This window comes from Phalaenopsis equestris, unplaced genomic scaffold, assembly GCF_001263595.1.
Source record: "Phalaenopsis equestris unplaced genomic scaffold, ASM126359v1 Scaffold000094, whole genome shotgun sequence".
In the NCBI taxonomy this organism is placed as follows: Eukaryota; Viridiplantae; Streptophyta; class Magnoliopsida; order Asparagales; family Orchidaceae; genus Phalaenopsis; species Phalaenopsis equestris.
In genome coordinates, this window is record NW_018164536.1 from 500,928 (window position 1) to 519,099 (window position 18,172).

The 18,172-nt window shown below is 36.1% G+C and overlaps 1 protein-coding gene across 4 annotated transcripts; it reads left to right on the forward strand.

Moving 5' to 3' along the window:
* Positions 1-3,154: 3,154 nt before the first annotated feature.
* Positions 3,155-17,664, forward strand: LOC110020280 (deSI-like protein At4g17486). 4 transcript variants are annotated; one of them, XM_020718328.1, is made up of 4 exons: positions 3,155-3,614; positions 16,440-16,727; positions 16,800-16,886; positions 17,298-17,664. In XM_020718328.1, exons 1-4 carry the CDS (start codon positions 3,452-3,454, stop codon positions 17,435-17,437), a joined length of 678 nt encoding a protein of 225 aa, XP_020573987.1. In that variant the 5' UTR covers positions 3,155-3,451; the 3' UTR covers positions 17,438-17,664. The 4 variants fall into 4 exon arrangements, with proteins under 4 accessions (XP_020573987.1, XP_020573988.1, XP_020573989.1 ...); XM_020718329.1 differs by having other exon boundaries at positions 17,301-17,664; XM_020718330.1 differs by having other exon boundaries at positions 16,806-16,886.
* Positions 17,665-18,172: the final 508 nt, after the last annotated feature.

The window sequence follows — 18,172 nt, forward strand, 5'->3', positions numbered from 1 at the left end:
TTAAGGAATTGAATGAATCAACCAAATAATGATTAGATAAAAAAAAAATTATATCATACAGGAATCATCCTAATCACATTCAATGATTAAGATTATTTTTTCTTGGTTCTTTTTAAATACTCGAAGTCGATGACTTTTCTATTTATATGTCTTCGTATAATTTAGTAATTTGAATAAATCTCTCTCATAAATCATATAAATGATTCAAATATGAGAGGAGTCAAATATAAAGGAGATACGACAACAAATAAACAAACAAATAAAAAGAAAAAAAAAGTGAAGACTTATATATGAGTAATCCTTGTGTGATGTGTTGAGAGTATACGTCCGAAGAAAAAAAAAGTGAAGACTTATATATGAGAATCCTTGTGTGATGTGTTGAGAGTATACGTCCGAACAGGATCAGATCAAAATATCTTGAAACACAACATCAATGAAGAGAATTCTTACATAAATCACCTGTAACCAGAGTAGAGAACTAAAAAGAACATTTTTGTTTTGTGGTCAAGAGTCTTCTAGATGAACGTATCCTTCTTGTTAGTTACATCTTTGAGGATAACCAAGAATACTCTTGATAAAAGCAGTTTCACTTATATTATTATGAATCTGGAGAATAGGTCATCATAGCATGGTTATTTCTTATGGGAATGTCATGACGCTTCAAAGCTCTAGCTAAATCACGGGACAGAGAGTGAGTCTCTCACTTCCTAAATGAGTAGCGACTCTTAGGCATGCAAAGCTTATGAAATAATCATGATCATCTCAATGGGGAAATCCCTATGCATCAGAGCTCAACCCTACTATAAGTGCAGAGGGTGAATCACCGTATCCCAAATGGGTAGCAACTCATAGGTAATCAGGCGGTCAAGATAATATCAACAACGTTAAAAGAGCGACAGGGCTCAAAGGGGCTCAACAAGAGGAATGGTAGAGTTATCCTATAAGGTTGAGGTAGCGGGTCAGGGTACCACAAATCCGTCATCCCAAGCTACTAGGACCCGAAGTCTACTTGGTAGTGAAGGTATTCGACCCAACACGTCCAAAGATCCCTTGCTACCAATTTGTGAATTACATCGTCCATAGGGACCTCAGTAGCCCAAAAGTCAAAGAAATGAAACTCTATCATATAACTATAGGTGGAGCTCCAAACGGTAGGACTTGTACCAGCCAAAGTGGTACGGATGCCACAAGAAAGAAAGGAGAAAGGGAGGTTCAGCTACAAAACTGGAAATGCTCCAGACGAAAGGACTTATAACCATCTGGGTTGGGGGTCTTTTAACACTCTACACACACTAGACAACCACCTAAGTAGAAATCTATGTTGGGTCAGGCAGATTGAAAAAGTTTGAGAGCTTTTCCTTGAGACAAGCAAATATGATGCAGTTATCTACTGCAATTCTAAGCGTGGAGGTCCTATTATATGACTTGGATGATAAACATGCATGCAACTATTATAAAATATGACCCAAAGCCATGCAGAAAAGTAAATGTTAAAGTCTTGAATATTTTAATCCTAAAATTTTCATTATCATAAATATTTTGTTAAGATTTTATAGTACATTTAGAATTTTAAATCCTGAAGAGCCTATATTGCATTTTTGATTCCCCATACAAACTATAGAAATAAATAATGGAATTCATTTCAAGCAATCAAACATACAATAAAGCAGGAAAACAGACAAAATTAAAATTATAAGAGACTCGTATTGCTAGGTTGGTAACATATCCTATATAAGAAAAATAATGATTGGACTTCGCATATATATGTCTGGTCCTAAATCTATACATCAATATCAAATGTGGAATTAATATACGGGACAAGAGCTGCTACTCCTGGTCCCCTTCCACGTGGTTCCCGCGCCAAATGCCTTAAAATCTGTGCCCATATTTTATTTTCTCTACAAGACTCTCCTAGGACTCTAAAAATTACATAAGAAAAAAAAAACTCGACCGACACAAAAAACATGTTAGAATAGAAAGCTATCTACATGTAGTGTGTCTGAGCCATGCCTAGAGGGGGGATATAAACAACATATGTAAGCAAAAGTTAACATGTAAACCCTCTTTATTGTATCTGTGTGTGTGCATAAATATGTCATGGCTCCTTACAACAAATCAACCCAATATACTATAATGCATGCAAAAAATTGACACACACAAACACTCTAAAACCACAAGCAGAAAAGGCATCAGGCTAGGACAACGAAGTCAACACATAACAATAATCATGCGTAAAAAAATACTACTAGCAACCTAGTTCTAACCTAACACACCATCTAACGGAAAGTGTCCTGACCAACATTTAAGTCCTTAGGGTAAATTCTCTGGTTACCGTATGACTTTGACAAGATCACCACACTGGTCACATCCTGAGATCCAAGAGATCTAAAGCACGTCATAAGAAAAAGTGTGACACTTTAAAGGAGATGACCTCACATATGGCCTAACCTATATGTAATTTTAAAATAGGTGGATAATACTTATAGTAGCAAAAATATTCTTTTTATACTTTAAAATAATGGACCATAAAATGTGGGCCCGAGACGTATGTGACATATTTTAGAGCCTTTGAATCTTTAGCATAATTATATTGTTTGTTGCTCGTGATACAGAAATTAACATTGCTCGCCGAGATATCCTCACAGAAACGTAAAGTCTTGGATGTGAAGCTTTTGCTTTTTATCTCCATCACAAATACAATCTTTCTAGCAAAGATTGATTCATTACTACTTTTGGAGGACCAAGCGCGTATAATGGATGAGTCCAAAAATGAGATAAAATGATATATATTAAATATAATTTTTGTTAATTAATTAAATAATATGAATTGAGTGGAATGTAAATCTATGACCTCTCATTCCGACATTCAATAATCACTAAGTTTTAAGGTCTCTAATTTTTAATCAAATGAGACCAAATCCCAAGGTGGATTTGGATTTACAAGGGATCCCCATCATTAGTTTCCCACAAGCGCAAGGGGAATTTCATTTGTCCTTTTGTAACTTCAAAAAAAAAAAAAAATTCTGGTTTTCCATTTTCCGCAGTTCGGCTCCTGCCATACCTGTTTCATGGAAAGTAAGCGAAGGAGAGCACAACGGAATTTCATTTGTCCTTTTCTAACTTAAAAAAAAAAAACTTCTGGTTTTCCATTTTCCGCAGTTCGGCTTCTGCCAAACCTGTTTCATGGAAAGTAAGCGAAGGAGAGCACAAATTTGCACTAGGATTTCCTTTTAAAGTGGAGAAATATCTCATTTCATGGCGGCTCGACTTCAATTGTTGCGTTCTGGTCAGCTTACGATGGGCCTTTAACGATGAATGCCTTAATTCCTGATCCGGCAAAGCTAGGGTTTACACTTTTGCGGCCGGGAAGATGCCGTTGTCGGAGCTGATTCAGGATTGCTCGGGTTGAAACGCTGTTTCTGTTGATTTTCTTCTTCTGCTTTGGGAGAACATGCGCTATTTTTTGCAGAGATCTTCTTCAGCTAAGGAGCAGAAGAATGAAGAAAGGAGCGGCGGAAGCAGGGCGCACCTGTACTTGAACGTTTATGATCTCAGTCCCATCAACAACTACCTCTACTGGTTTGGATTTGGAATTTTCCACTCCGGAATCGAAGGTGCGGTTTTCTTTCTTGTCGGTAAAGCTGTTTTGGTAGTTAAAGACTCCATATTCATTTCTATCAGTTGTTGAATTTTGGTTATGGACTTTATGGTCTTTAAAAAAAGTTTGTATAGTGCTTGTTTTTTTTTTTTTTTGGGTGAGATGGTTGACTTCACTGGGCCAACCAAATTAGAATTTCGTTGAAATTTTTTCCGATTCAGTCCCACAAATTATGCATTGTGGAATCAAAGTAAACCAATGAAGTGTACACTGACAAAAGTGATGGAGATATATAAAGCTAGATGTGTGATCACAGTGATTATCGATCTATTTAACCAGACACACTATGATCATTTAATATATCAGATGTTAAACTACACAATATATAAGTGTATGCACAATAATAATGGTGACAATATAACACCTCGGGTCCGGAAGTCAATACACCCTTGCAACGAACAACATGATGAAAAAATATATAAACTTGTTTTGCATTCTCAATCGGAAAATTTATAACAAAAAATAGCGGAAGTAAGCAGAAAAATAAATTTTGTTTCATTAATAAATTGAAGTCGACAAGAACTACACCTGAGTGACGAATAATAGACTAACAAGATAGTTAACATCTATTGAAATTACTACGGAAGGAAAATAACAACAAAACAAAAACTACCCAAACCCAAAAAGAAGGGGGCATTTCATGCATACTTAATAAAAAACCTAAAATTTAATTATTACATTTATACCACCCAAATCTTTCATATCACGTCAAAAATATCATGATTTTTTCTTTAAAAACTTAAATACACATTTTTATGCATGACGAAGGTGAAATGTATGTAAAAATTGAAGTTTTGGCGTTATATATATAAATACGAAAGAATTGAGTGGCACGTATGTAAATCTTCCAAAAATTAAATGATGCACAAGGTGAAATACCAAAAGTATCTTAAGATTGAAAGGTTTGCTCCTGTGGAGACATCCTTCAAATAATCTGGTAGAGTCTATTATAAAAAAAATATTAACAAGTGAATTTGGCAAATCAAACTTAATAAATAGCCATTGTTTATTAAAACATAAATAATAATGTATTAGGGTGTACAATATGATACTTTATTATTATTATTATTATATATATATATATATACACTATTGGCGAAAAGCGTGTTGTAAAAAATTGTTATCAAGTCCCAGTGATAGTATAGTGTTAAATCTAATGTCATATTGTCTGGATTAATGAATGTGTTTAATCCTTTTAATGAAATATACTATCATTGACAATTAATTTTGTATATTTCAATACTTTCATTTCTAATACAATTAAGTTTTACGTGTATGACTCAATAATCCTTTATTATTCAATTTCAGTTCAATATATCTATATAGTCGATTTTATTATTTAGTTTGAAATAGAAAAGGTAAACAACAACTCGAAGAAACCCGATTATTCCCTATAAAATGTTAATTTGTGGGTATGTCGGTCCAACTGTTAACATCAAAAAGGTTTCCACTAATCTACATATTATTACACACAAACCTGATGATTTGCTATAGAGTGTTAATTTGTGACGTACCTCTCGATCCAATAAATAGGGAACAAAGTCAGTGAAGGGGGCAGAGCATGCTAAGAGAATTAGTAATGCGGCTAGCAGAATTAGAAAGAAAAGGAAAAGGAACGCACGAGCGAACGATTCAGGGAGGCGGAAAACGTAGAAGGAAAGTCACGCACTTGCCGTGTTGATAAAGGCAAAGACGGTCTTAATTAGGCAATTCGAGTAGACGATGAGAGCTATTGCAGAAAAAGGATTGTTTAAACTTTTACTGATAGTAAAGATAATATCTAAGTATGAATATTTAACTTATAAGCACAAATGGTAGGTGTGAAACTGACACTTGGGAAGAATTCAATCCCACACAATATAAATGGAGAAATTCAATTGAACCAATAAAATGGACACTAACAAAAGTGCAGGAGATATGGTATTGCAACATATATAAAGCTAGATGTGTAACTACATAAATTAGTTAGCACAATAATTATCGATCTACTGAACCACTCAAGTTGTGATCATTTAATATATCAAACTCCAAACTACACAATATACAATGTCCATACAAGAATGGTGATGCTTGTAAAGAATCTCTGCTAAGTGTGAGTATTGAACTTATAAACACAAACATGTAGATTCACTTAGTTACAATAACATTTGATAACATAAATGACCAATCACCGGACAGACAGGCAAAGATTCAACAAATATTTTAATGAGAAATTATGTAAATATATCTATAAAGAGATGAATATAATGTTTTTTACTTGGTTCAGAACCCAATCAACATAAATCCATGGCTAAGTACACATTTGTTTAGGACTCCCCTGAATTCCTTCTTTTTTTGTGTTAGAGAATTCCTCTCCTTATGTAGTGGAGTTGCCAATTCACCTTATCTGACAAACCCAATAAATATCTTTGTAATTAGCCAACAAAAATACATCATAAAGTTTGTAGAAATACCTTTCCAAAGTCTTCATAGATTTGGTGTTTTATCAGGCTAGTGCCATACAGTAAAATGAACTTAATTTCTATGTATAGAACCGCAACCATACAAAGGAAAAAAACAAATCACACTAAAGAAGATTGTGAGAGAGTTGTCACTGTAATGAAAACTAGGAAATCATAGCCTGATGAACACCATAGAACTTTTTCAAATGATCATCTATTAAGCATATCTTCTTCTCTTTTATTTTGAGTTAAATAGTTGTTTTTTTTTGGGAGCTTGAAAGAGGATAAATATGTCATTATACTAATTCATAGAATAAACCCATACTAATACTGCTAATATATGGTCGTTAATGATTATTTGCAAAAAACAAAGTGCTAACAAATTTCTCTGGATTTTAAATATGTCAAATAATTTGAATCATTTATCTATATATATATATATATATATATATTGCAATTGTCAAGTCCCAAATCTCGGATGTAAAAAGTGGAAGGTTATGTTAGGTAATCTAATATGCTATTATAAAGAAATTAATTGTAAGGAATAACTCCCCATCTCTTGGTTTTTTTAACTCAGGGTCATACATGACATTTTATATCTGTTCATAATATAACCAAACGATGTATATTCTCATGTATGTGCATGGCATTGTTTTCATAGGTAATGTCATCCTCCTTCAACAAGGAACCCATCATCTTCTTATAAAATTCTCAGTCAAAGAACTTGGGGAGCTATTGTATTACTTGGTGTTGAATTCATTCCTTCCACTTAAGATATCTTTTTGTCCCAATACAAATGTATTCAAGGTCTCATAGAATTGATTAATACGGAGCACAGTAACAAGCTCAACACTCGCATGTCTCCCAATCAAATATCCAACGTTCTTGGTGGTGTTTCTCTCACCTGCACCAACCAATATTACTCTCTTGTTTACAAACGTCAGTATATCTCTCTCACTCGGCCATATATTACATTTTCATCGCTAATTATTTGTAAACATAGGCCCACTATCGTTCATTGGAATCATTCACTATCTTCTAGCCAATATTTATCATCGCTAATTATTTGTAGCCACTTACCACTATCTTTTTTATGGCTTTTTCGATGCTAACTAGGGAGGCAGCATTTCCAACCAAACCTCCATAAGTGCTCATGTTGTCTTCTTGATGAAAATGCTATTTCTTGGATCTCCAAGAACTAGTGCATTGTTGATCATTCCTTCATTGAAGCTGAATGCCATGCCATTACCTCTGTTACAGCTGAAATCACATAGTTACTTCATGAACTCAACATCCTTTTACCCATCATGCCTACAATCTACCGTGTTAATGTCAATACTACCTATTAATGTGCAAATTTTACTTTTCATTTGTCTCTCATGTGCCTTTAGATGATTAGCTTGCAAATGCTTTGACCAATCCCTTCTCTCGTTTGTTGATCTCTATTTTTATTTCACTAGAAGGTTTTATTGCTCCCAACAAAAGCGGCAAATGACAAACGAGATGTCTCATAAATCGATGCCAGGATGTCTCAATTGCCATTGAAATTGTTCAGACAATGTCTGATTATAAAATGGAGTGCACATACATCAAAATTACCTAGAAAGGGCATGCATACATGTGAGCCCACGTTACGTAGAATAAGTCTAGATTTGTTAGATCGTCTCTGAATATGCTCAAATGAGAGTTTTTCACAAAACAGGTTGTGCGAATGCGTACGAAACATCAAATTATCATGTGAGATCAACTTGATCATCGAGGCACAATCTCAAGTTGGAAAAATGATAGCCACATTTGATTGATTGATTAATTAGGTAATTATATATATATATATATATATACATATATATATATATATTTATATAGTAATGTAAATCAAAATGAAAAAAAAAAGTTCTAATCCCCATCGAATCTTGAATCCTGCTATTTTCTTTACTTCGTATCCTTGGTACGCCGTGTGTTTCGTCTCTTCGGTTGCAAAATGAGACCAATATTATATAAACCTATCAATATCGATCCTGTTGTTTTCTCCCATCTCACTCTTTTATTGCCGCCCCTCTCTTCCCCCACACTAGTTTTCCTCTCTGGTCAGCTCCCCTGCTTGTATTTCTTTCTCCAGCTCCTTTTCATGCTTCTCCATCTTCAAGAATAATTGACAAACTAACCATGGGAAATGAAGATATTAGAGAAGACCATAATGTAGAGAGCAATCCAAGAGACTCAAGAAGATTCCACGACATTCTAGAAAAAATAGAAAGAATGAGAATATTCCAATGAATTCTAGAATTTTTCACATAACTCCTGAAATATGCTGAAAGAAGTAAGTTTCAGGAGAACTCTAGAGCATTTTGGAAAGTTCTAGAAGCACGTATGTATATATGAGAATAGTGTAGAACTATCTAGGAACTAAACAATTCTAATGTAATCTAGAAAGTTCTTTTAGGCTTGGGGAGCACTATAAATAGGAGCCCCTCCCCCCTCATTTGGAGGCATCCAAGAAAGGATCGAAGAAAACCATCCAAGGTTCCAAGCATTCAAGTCTTGTAATCTCTCTTTCTTAGTGAAGTATTTCTTTCTTCAATTCTTCTCCATTTTCTTCTTCGAAGATTATTGTGTGCTTACATGTCCAAGTGTTGTGAGGAATAAGTCGATTTAGTGCAAAAGAAGAATGCTTAAGCCGCACGGGTGGCTAGAGATAAGTTAGTCCGTGACAGCTGATATCAGAGCCTTGGTTCGAAGGCATGACAAAAAGCGTTAAAGAGCACGTAATGGAGTCCGAAGCCACTAATGTGGAAACATCTTAACAAGGTCGAGGTCGTCAGGAGCAACGAGATCCAACTGCATCTAAACCACATGGGAGGTCTAAGGAAATCATGCACGGCTTTGATTCGCGCCTTGCTCGGGTGTAGGAGACGATGAATGGCATGGATGCCCAAATAGAAGATCTTGGCCAAAAAGTTGATGAATTTGAGGACATTACAATTCATTCAACAATCAGAGATATGATGCTCCAAATAGAAGAATCCTTAAGGGATCAAATGACTAAGATGCGAGAGGATTTGATGGGGGAGCTCCAGGAGATCGAAGAACTCATGCAGATGAGATGAGTGGCGTACGTGCTAGCTTAGAGGAAATACTTGGAGACATCTCGCTATGCAAGAGGGCACTAGCGACACTCCCCAACAATTACACCTTCGAAGCTAAGAGCATTGAAGTTCCAAAAGCAAAGAGTTTGGAGGAGCGCGCAACGCGAAGGAAGTAGACAATTTTCTATGGGAACTTGAACAATAGTTTGGAGCGATGAGGATAACAGATGAAGAAGCAAGAATACAATTTGCAACTCTTTATCTCTCAGACATTGCTATGTTGTGGTGGAGAAGAAGACGGAGAGATATAGAGGATGGTATGTGCATCATATCCGCCTTTGATGACTTCAAAAGGGAGCTAAAGATGCAATTCTATTCCGAGAACGCCGAGGATGAGGCTAGAGCCCAGTTGCAAAGGCTCAAGCAAGAGGATCGATTCTGGAATATATTAGGGAGTTCACAAGCTTGGTTTTTGAAATTTCCGACATGTCTGACAAGGATGCTCTTTTTAACTTCATGGATGGACTCGAATAGTGGGCAAAGACTGAGCTTAGGAGGCACAGAGTGCAAGATCTTGTCACTGTCATCGCGGTCGCCGAAAGCCTAATTAATTACTCAAGAGAGTCCACAAAGCCAAAGGATAAGAAGAGTACCTTTGTCAAAGAGGTGGAAGACAAGGATCAACATAAGGAAGAGACCCGCCACGAATCGACTTCATCCAAAACAAAAGATAAATGAAAGCCTAAAAATGACAAAACTAAACCACAAAATCAGTGTTTTCTTTGTGATGGATCACATTGGGCAAGGGATTGTCCTAAGAAGAAGGCTCTAAACTCTCTCCTTGAAAATCATCTAGAGGAATAAGGTGGTGATACGGTGACACAAGTAGGGGCTATACAACTGCTGAATGGGATGCAAACTTCAACAAAACTCTAAACGAAGGTGTTACTTTTTGTGGAGATGGTAATAGGTGGGAAGGCCACTAGAGTAATGTTGAACATGAGTGCTTCCCATAACTTCATCTCGGATGACGAAGCAAAGAGATTGGGTTTGCAGATGACTAAAGGAGGAGACTCCATCAAGGTAGTCAATACAACAACAAGTTCAATCTATGGAATAGTCAGAGTAAAGACTAGCATTGGGGCATGGTCAGGTATCTTAGACTTCTCTGTCATTCTCATGGATGATTTTAAAGTTGTTCTAGGGATGGACTTCTTAGATCAAGCAAGAGCATTCCCAATTCCATTTGCCAATAGCATGTGCATCATGGAAGACAACCAAGCTTGCTTAGTATCGAAAATAAAGGCTAACATGCAGGAACACAACATGGTATCAGCCATCCAGTTCAAGGAGGGCATTCCACGTGATGAGGATAGCTACTTGGCTATCCTTCAAAATTCTAATGAAGAATGCAAGCCCCATGTCAGGGAAAGTGGTGGAGGTTCTTAAAGAACTGCCACCAAGGAGGGAGACAAATAATCTGATTATGTTGGAGCCAAGGACTAAGCCGCCAGTCATGAAATCTCACTGTGTGGCACCCCTCTCCCATACTACCAAGGAAAAACCTAAGTTTGTCAAGAGCAAACAAAGGAAGTTGGTTTGAGTGCTAAGGGGAAGTCGCAACGAGCTTAAGTAGGGGAGAGTGTCACACTCCGCCATCTTCAAGAATAATTGGCAAGCTAACCATGGGAAAAGAAGATTCTAGAGAAGACCAGAATGTAGAGAGCAATTCAAAAGTGTCTAGAAGATTCCACGATATTCTAGAAAAAAAATTTCTAAGAAGAGAATATTCCAAGGAATTCGAGAACATAATTCCAGAAATATGCTGGAAGAAACATGCTTCGAAAGAACTCTAGAGTATTATGGAAAGTTGTAGATGCATGTATGTATATGAGGATAGTGTAGAACTATTTAGAAACTAAACAATTCTAATGTAATCTAGAAAGTTCTCTTAGGCTTGGGGAGGACTAGAAATAGGAGCCCCCCTCCCCTCAGAGGCATCCAATAAAGGATCCAAGAAAATCATCCAAAGTTTCAAGCATTCAAGTCTTGTAATTGCCTTTTTTTAGTGAAGTGTTTTCTTTTTCCAATATTTCTTCATGTTCTTCTTCTATGAGTGTTGTGTGCTTACAAGTCCAAGTGTTGTGAGGAGTTGACTGATTTAGTGCAAAGGAAGAGCGCTAAAGCCGCACGGGTGACTAAAAATAAGTTAGTTCGTGACATCCTACTCGAAATTCCCTCTATCCTGACTTTATCTCAACATATACACGTGAGCCTGAAACTCACACACCAAATTTCTCTTTCTTGTAGGAGTTCTCTGCTCCACTCCTCACCCGAACTTTCCATTCCAACGCTCCACTCCTCATCCGAACTTCCCATTCCAACGTTTCACTCCCATCTGATTTATAAACCATATGCAATCCTCCATCATTGAGGTTCTTGTCCTCTACTTCTTAATGTCAAAGTTTTGAGAAAAATAGATTGCATTTTGAATAGGCTCGATGTCTTTTCCTTTTGCTTTCATTCCATTAAATAATAATCTTACAATCTATTTTAGGTACAAGATATTTTGTATGATCAATTTTAGGTAATTTAATAATACATATTCCTAATCTAAATATTCAACTAAAAGATAAATAAATCATAATAAAGATATTGAAAATAATTTAAATAAGGAAGCTTCTAATTATAGAAAACTCCTAATTTAGTTTTCTAATTTTCATTCTTTTTGATTGACATTCCCCTTCAAATTGAGCTGACTAATCAGGAAGCATCAATTTGCCAACAAGAAACTGATAACATTGCCGAGAGCAAAAAATCCTCAAGTCTTGAGCGTCGAAGCCGAAGGTGTTGAAGTTGAGAATGTCGAAACCTTAGAAAGAACTCCTGAACCATAACATGATTTGAGCAAAGAAAAACAATAAATCATTTATCATTGTCGTCCAGAAATTTGAATCATAGCCACACGAAGGATCCGCTTCTAGTTACATGATCCAGGTGTTATCAATCATAGCCTACAAGTAGTATCCGTGTCCTGGTCCAAATGCGATCGATCATAGCCCACAAATAGGATCCAGTTACACGACCCAAATGCTATCGATCATAGCCAAAAAGTAGGATCCGCGTCCTGGTCCAAATGCTACCGATCATAGCCCATAAATAGGATTCAGTTACGCGATCCAGATGTTATCGATCATAGCTTACAAGTAGGATCCGTGTCCTGATCCAAATGCCATCGATCATAGCCCATAAATAAAATCCAGTTACACGATCCAGATGCTATCGATCATAGCCTAAAACTAGGATTTGTGTCCTGTTATACGATCCAAATACTACTGATTCTTTCTGCGACGATGATGATGATTTGTTCCCTGATCTTCACGCCAAAAGTGCTAAAGCCGAGATGTCGAAGTCGTGGGTCTAGGAAGGAGTTTTGATGCCTTCAATCTTTAGGTGCGACGAAGAAGCCAAAGTCGAAGCGGAAGTAGTCGAAGATTTCGCAAAAGCAGCGATGGCTAATGAAGGAGATCCGAAGCGGACGAAGCGAACGAGATCGCAGATTGCAGATGAGACTTGAGTCACAGATGAGATAACAAATGGACAGGATCACAGATCGCAGCAGGAAGTTGTGCTATTGCTGCCCATACTGAGGAACACACACATATGTAACCGAAGCCCAAGATGAAGCGATAGAAGGCGAATCGAAGACGAAGAATTAGTTCCTTCCCGCAAGAAGGCCGGCGGGAAGGGAGCCTCGACGATCCTCCAACAACAAAGGGTAGTTAGGGCAAAAATTTAGCTTTGATACAATGTCAAAGTAATGAGAGAAATATACTGAATTCTGAATAAGCTCGATTCCTTTTCTCTTTGCTTTCATTCCATTAAATAATAATCTTACAATCTATTTTAGGTACAAAATATTCTGTATAATCTATTTTAGGTAACTTAATAATACATATTTCATATCTAAATATTCAGCTAAAAGGGAAATAAATCATAATAAAGATATTGGAAATAATTTAAATAAAAAAGCTCATAATTATAGAAAATTCTTAATTTAGCTGCTTAATTTTCGTCATTCCTGATTGACACTTGACGCACCTTCAATTGCAAATCCAAAACCTCCCATTGGTGCTCCCCAAATTCCAAAGCAGAATTAGGTCAAACCTCCAAAACCTAATTTTCGTCATTCCTGATTGACACTTGACACTATTTGGAAATAATTTTCGTCATTCTTGAAAAAATTGTGTTCCTCTTTTGCAGGTATTGAGGGCCTATGCACGCTGCTCCCCAAATTCTAATCGCCCCTAAAGTTTGAGCGCCTCCCTCATCTGCTCTATTGCACTTGCACCACCTGGCCAAAACCCCATTCAACTATAAGTCTCACCTGCGAGCACTTTAGTGCAGAACTTCGCTCACATCTCTAAGTTCTCACCAACCAGTCATTGCATCCCTTTTGCCTACTCCTGAACTCACCTTTCTTCCTTCCCTCATGTATCTTCACGCTAGAGATCCTGTAGCCACTATCGTTTCACAGCTCAACTCCAACCTAACTCTCTGGTCCCATGCATCTCTCTCATTGCTTGTACTCACCCTAGCCACATGGCTCTCCAAGCCCTAAAATATCACGAGCCCACAAACTATTGCAGCCCTGCAACTCCCCCATCTCCCTAATCTAAGCATTTGTTGCTAGCGCCCTCGCCTGGTTAAACCTGTACATAGCCAACCATCCTGTATTGCCGCCTTCTATCCACTTCTTTCTAGCTTACTCTTTCTCTCACTTCCACTCTTTTCTCTCTAAATTGAGAGAGAATCATATTTCCTCTCTTGCGAGCACAGAAGAGTCACTTCTTTTCTCTCTACATCTCACTCTCTCTCATTCTCTATTATCATTTTCTTTCTAAAAAAAATAGCATATACATACATACATACACACACTACATACATATTGTTTCAATAATTCAAGAAAAGCAATAAATTCTAGTTACATGTTCACGTTGTCCAAAAAGGGCGAAAAAATTGTTTCCTCTTTTGCAGGTATTGAGGGCCTATGCACGCTTTCCAAACGGTTAAGTTAGAAGATACATGACCACAGTGTTGCAAAATGCCAACCATGCATGTTTTATCAATGAGTAAGAATGCTTAGCTCCTTGGTAACACTCGCGTGGGGAGACTTCTGAGAGTTGCCAAAATTTTTACTAATGGGAGACTTAAAGGAGTAAAAAAAAATTACTAAATAAAAAGGAATAAGGTAAATTGAAAAAAATTGGGCACTCGAATGTATATTCATAATGATGAATGAGAATTAAGAACAAATTTAAGAACAATAGGGGAGCTTAAATAGATTTTGGATTGACCTTATGAATTGCTAGAATCATATGTTAAAATCTTTTCTGAAGATAGATAAGTAAGAACTAAGAATTATCATTTGAAGTTGAAGGAGGAACACCATGAGATTTTATTTGGACCTTCGAATTGGAGTTAAATTTGAGCAGAATATAATGTTTCAACTTAACATATTTTCATCTCCATCAAAACCATAATATTCATGTAAGTAAACAAAAGGTGAATTTTGATGAATTTAATGCAAATATTTAAGTTTTGTAATACCTTTTTTTTAACTAAACTCAAAATCAATAAATGTTGCACGCTCTCAAGCAGGTTGTTTTGCTTATAGATTATATTGCCCATGTCAAAAGTAAATTTCATTAGCCCTCCACAACCATTTATCTAGAATGCCAAAATTGAGGTTAACCTGAGCTTATAAAGAGCTAATGTTGTATAAATATATTATTACACTCAAAATAATTTCATCTTAGTAAAGATCCAACCCAAGTTTCATGTCCACATGGTTTGATCAGTAGATTTCTCAAATGAAGCAGTTACGTCCAGAGCCATCTAATCAGGTTATTTGTCCTGTAGGTTTCATTACATTACTGTCACAATTATAGCTCGTATTTTCCCAAATAATTTTCTTGCCATTGAATTATGAATTATAGGGTTAATTGATGGGGTATAAAACTCTCTGTAAGCTAAGATCGACTTAAATTTATCCTCTTAAACAAACATTCACCCTACACCTACAAGATCCCCTTAGATGAAGCAACTATGATTATTGACTGTCCGATTGGGTTTATTATCTCCCCGGATTAATTATACTAGGGCCCATGACATAGAGATGACAATCATTTCATCTTAAACTCAAAGTGATAATTTTTTATAATCTAAACTTAAATTTTTGCTACTATATGCTATGTGATCAATTCCATGATATGATTAATCTTAATCAAAAGTGTTTTCCTATTATTAGGAGGGGTAAAACCATATGACCTTTTTTAAGAAACCTCAAACCCCAGATATTAAGGTCCTCAGAAAATGAAGGCAAAACTTTTTAGTAGTATCTTATCCACTGTCGCATGTCTTTGGAAAATTTAACCTAGAATATTACATAACACCCTTCATTCATTTTTTGAGGGAGGCTAGGGCACGGATTTTTGGAACCCATGTCACCCGATGGCTTTGTGTATAAGTTAGTGTTCTCTTGAGAGACCGCCTTTTCTTTCTTTTTGGAATGCACATCTCTACAGATTTTTTTGTATATTGCATGTTGAGAATGGAAATTAGATTTCAATTTGTTCTCCAGATTCTATCCTAGCCTCTGTCAATTATTTCCTCATCCATCAATGTTTACTCGTCTTCCATTATGCTTGATGGGCCATCCGTATGTAGCCTTTGTGAAGATTAAAAGGTGCAAAACACAATAATATTGCTGCCCTTTGCCTCCAAAGGAGAAGCCAGATGTCAAATCCTTCAATAAAATGTAATTTAGTATTCTATTCTTATTTACTAGTTGATACTACAGCTTAAATTCTGGATTGGCGTCTACGGTGCATAGGCGGATTGAGATTTAAGAGAATTTCTTGTAAAGATTGTCTTTCTATGGCTAAAGCTCTTCTTATACTGTTATGCATAAGCATACAGCTCATTGTTGTCACCTTTATCAAATACACACACACACGCAAATATATGTTTGGTCAGGTAAGCTAACATTACAATGGTAAAAAGAAATATTTTTCCTGAAACTCGAACATTGCTTTGTGAAATTCCTTAAAAGTAAATATCAGATTTGATGATGATGGCTAAAATCCATTCTTTAAAGCATTTGTGCTGAATCGCAATTTCATAATTCCCATAACTTTGTAAGTTTTTCTTTTCAATCAATAATTTATAGTTCTATTTTACATAACAAGTCAGTTCATGGCATGGAATATGGCTTTGGAGCCCATGACTACCCAACAAGTGGAGTGTTTGAGGTAGAACCCAGAGGCTGTCCTGGCTTTATCTACAGACGTACTGTGTGGTTGGGCACCACTGACATGCCTCCAGATGAGTTCCGATCATTCATCGAACAACTTTCCCGAAAGTATCACGGTAACACGTACAATTTGATAGCGAAAAACTGCAATCATTTCACTAATGACGTCTGTATGCACCTGACCGGAAAGCCTGTTCCAGGATGGGTGAATCGGCTCGCCAGAATTGGTAAAAATATATTCAATAGAGTTTCTCAGCGCCTGCAATTTTCAATTTTCTTAATTTGTCTGCTTTTGAAAGTTTCAGGCTCTTTGTGCAATTGCATTCTACCAGAAAACATTAATGTCACAACTGTCAGGCATTTAACTGATTACCCAGCATTCTCAGGTAAGCTGGTGTTTACTGCTTATTTTTGTTAGTTTTAGCGAGATTCACTGAAACCTTAAGTCAATAAGAATCTACTCTGTCGCTTAAAAAGTAAGAGATGCGACAAGAACAGATTCTCAGCTCGTTCAAGCTCGGCTCTTGTACACCACTAGCACTAACCTGATTGCTTGGTGTTTTTGCTGTATCTATGCCATCCTTTCCTGCTGGTACACATGAGGCTAAGTTTAACGAAGGAAGATCCATGAAAACCAGCATTACGAATTCATTTTTATGAATCCCACTTCGCACTGGTCTTTCTATTTTGAAATTTCATTATAATTTTGAATGAAAAAAATACTTCAGTTTCTGGAAGCAAAATTTTTTCTAAGATCTAACACAAGCTTTCCTTTGATGGAATATATTAAATGCTAGAAGATGGAACGGGTTCATATGCTTCAACCTTGGAAGTGAGTGATGACGAGCAACTGGATCATCACTTGCTCACAGCTTCCAGCAGTGACCAGCCACTTTCAAAAGAGAAGCCATTAAAGCTGACAAGAGAGAAATTTTGACGCCTCTGTTTCTCATAGAATGCATTTCTTTACTTGTCAATTCTGTGCCTTCCTGTATAAATAATGTCAGTTCTGCTCCTTACCAACCTTTTTTGCATGAAGATTGAAAGGCTTTTACCTGAATTTTCTCTTCCTGGGTGGGCCTGCAATTTGCAGTTGTTGGATTGGTGTTCTGATTGTTTTTATTGGTATTGATTAATTTCAATCGCTCTGTTTTTCTTTTTATTTTATTTTTTTTTAGTTTTGTAAATATTGAAAAGGTTGGAGTACCTCCGGTGGCAAACAAGATTAGAGAGATTTGCATTAGATGGTTTGGTCATATTAAACATCAACCATCTGATGACCCGGTTAGAAGAGTAGATGTTTTTTATTTGGCTTATGTTAAGAATGAGTAAAGATGGACATAAAAAGACTAGGGCATGTTCTATAAAAAATATTTTAATTTATTATATTTAAATAAAAAAATGACACTCAATAGGACACGGGTATGTTTATCATGCTTTTTTAGTTTTCATTTTAATTTTTAGTTGGTTGCATAAAACTAAGTATTTATTTTTTCTTGTGTTTTTTTTTTATTTAAATTTTACTTGTAAGTCACTTTTAGTTTGTTTGTTTAGTGTTTGGGTTTTCAAATTAGAGATTGTGTTCAAAGCTTTATAAGTGTAGTGTGCACGCTTTGAGATTAAATTCGCTCAAATTTCTCATAATTTTTTTTTATAAAGCTTCATAAAATTA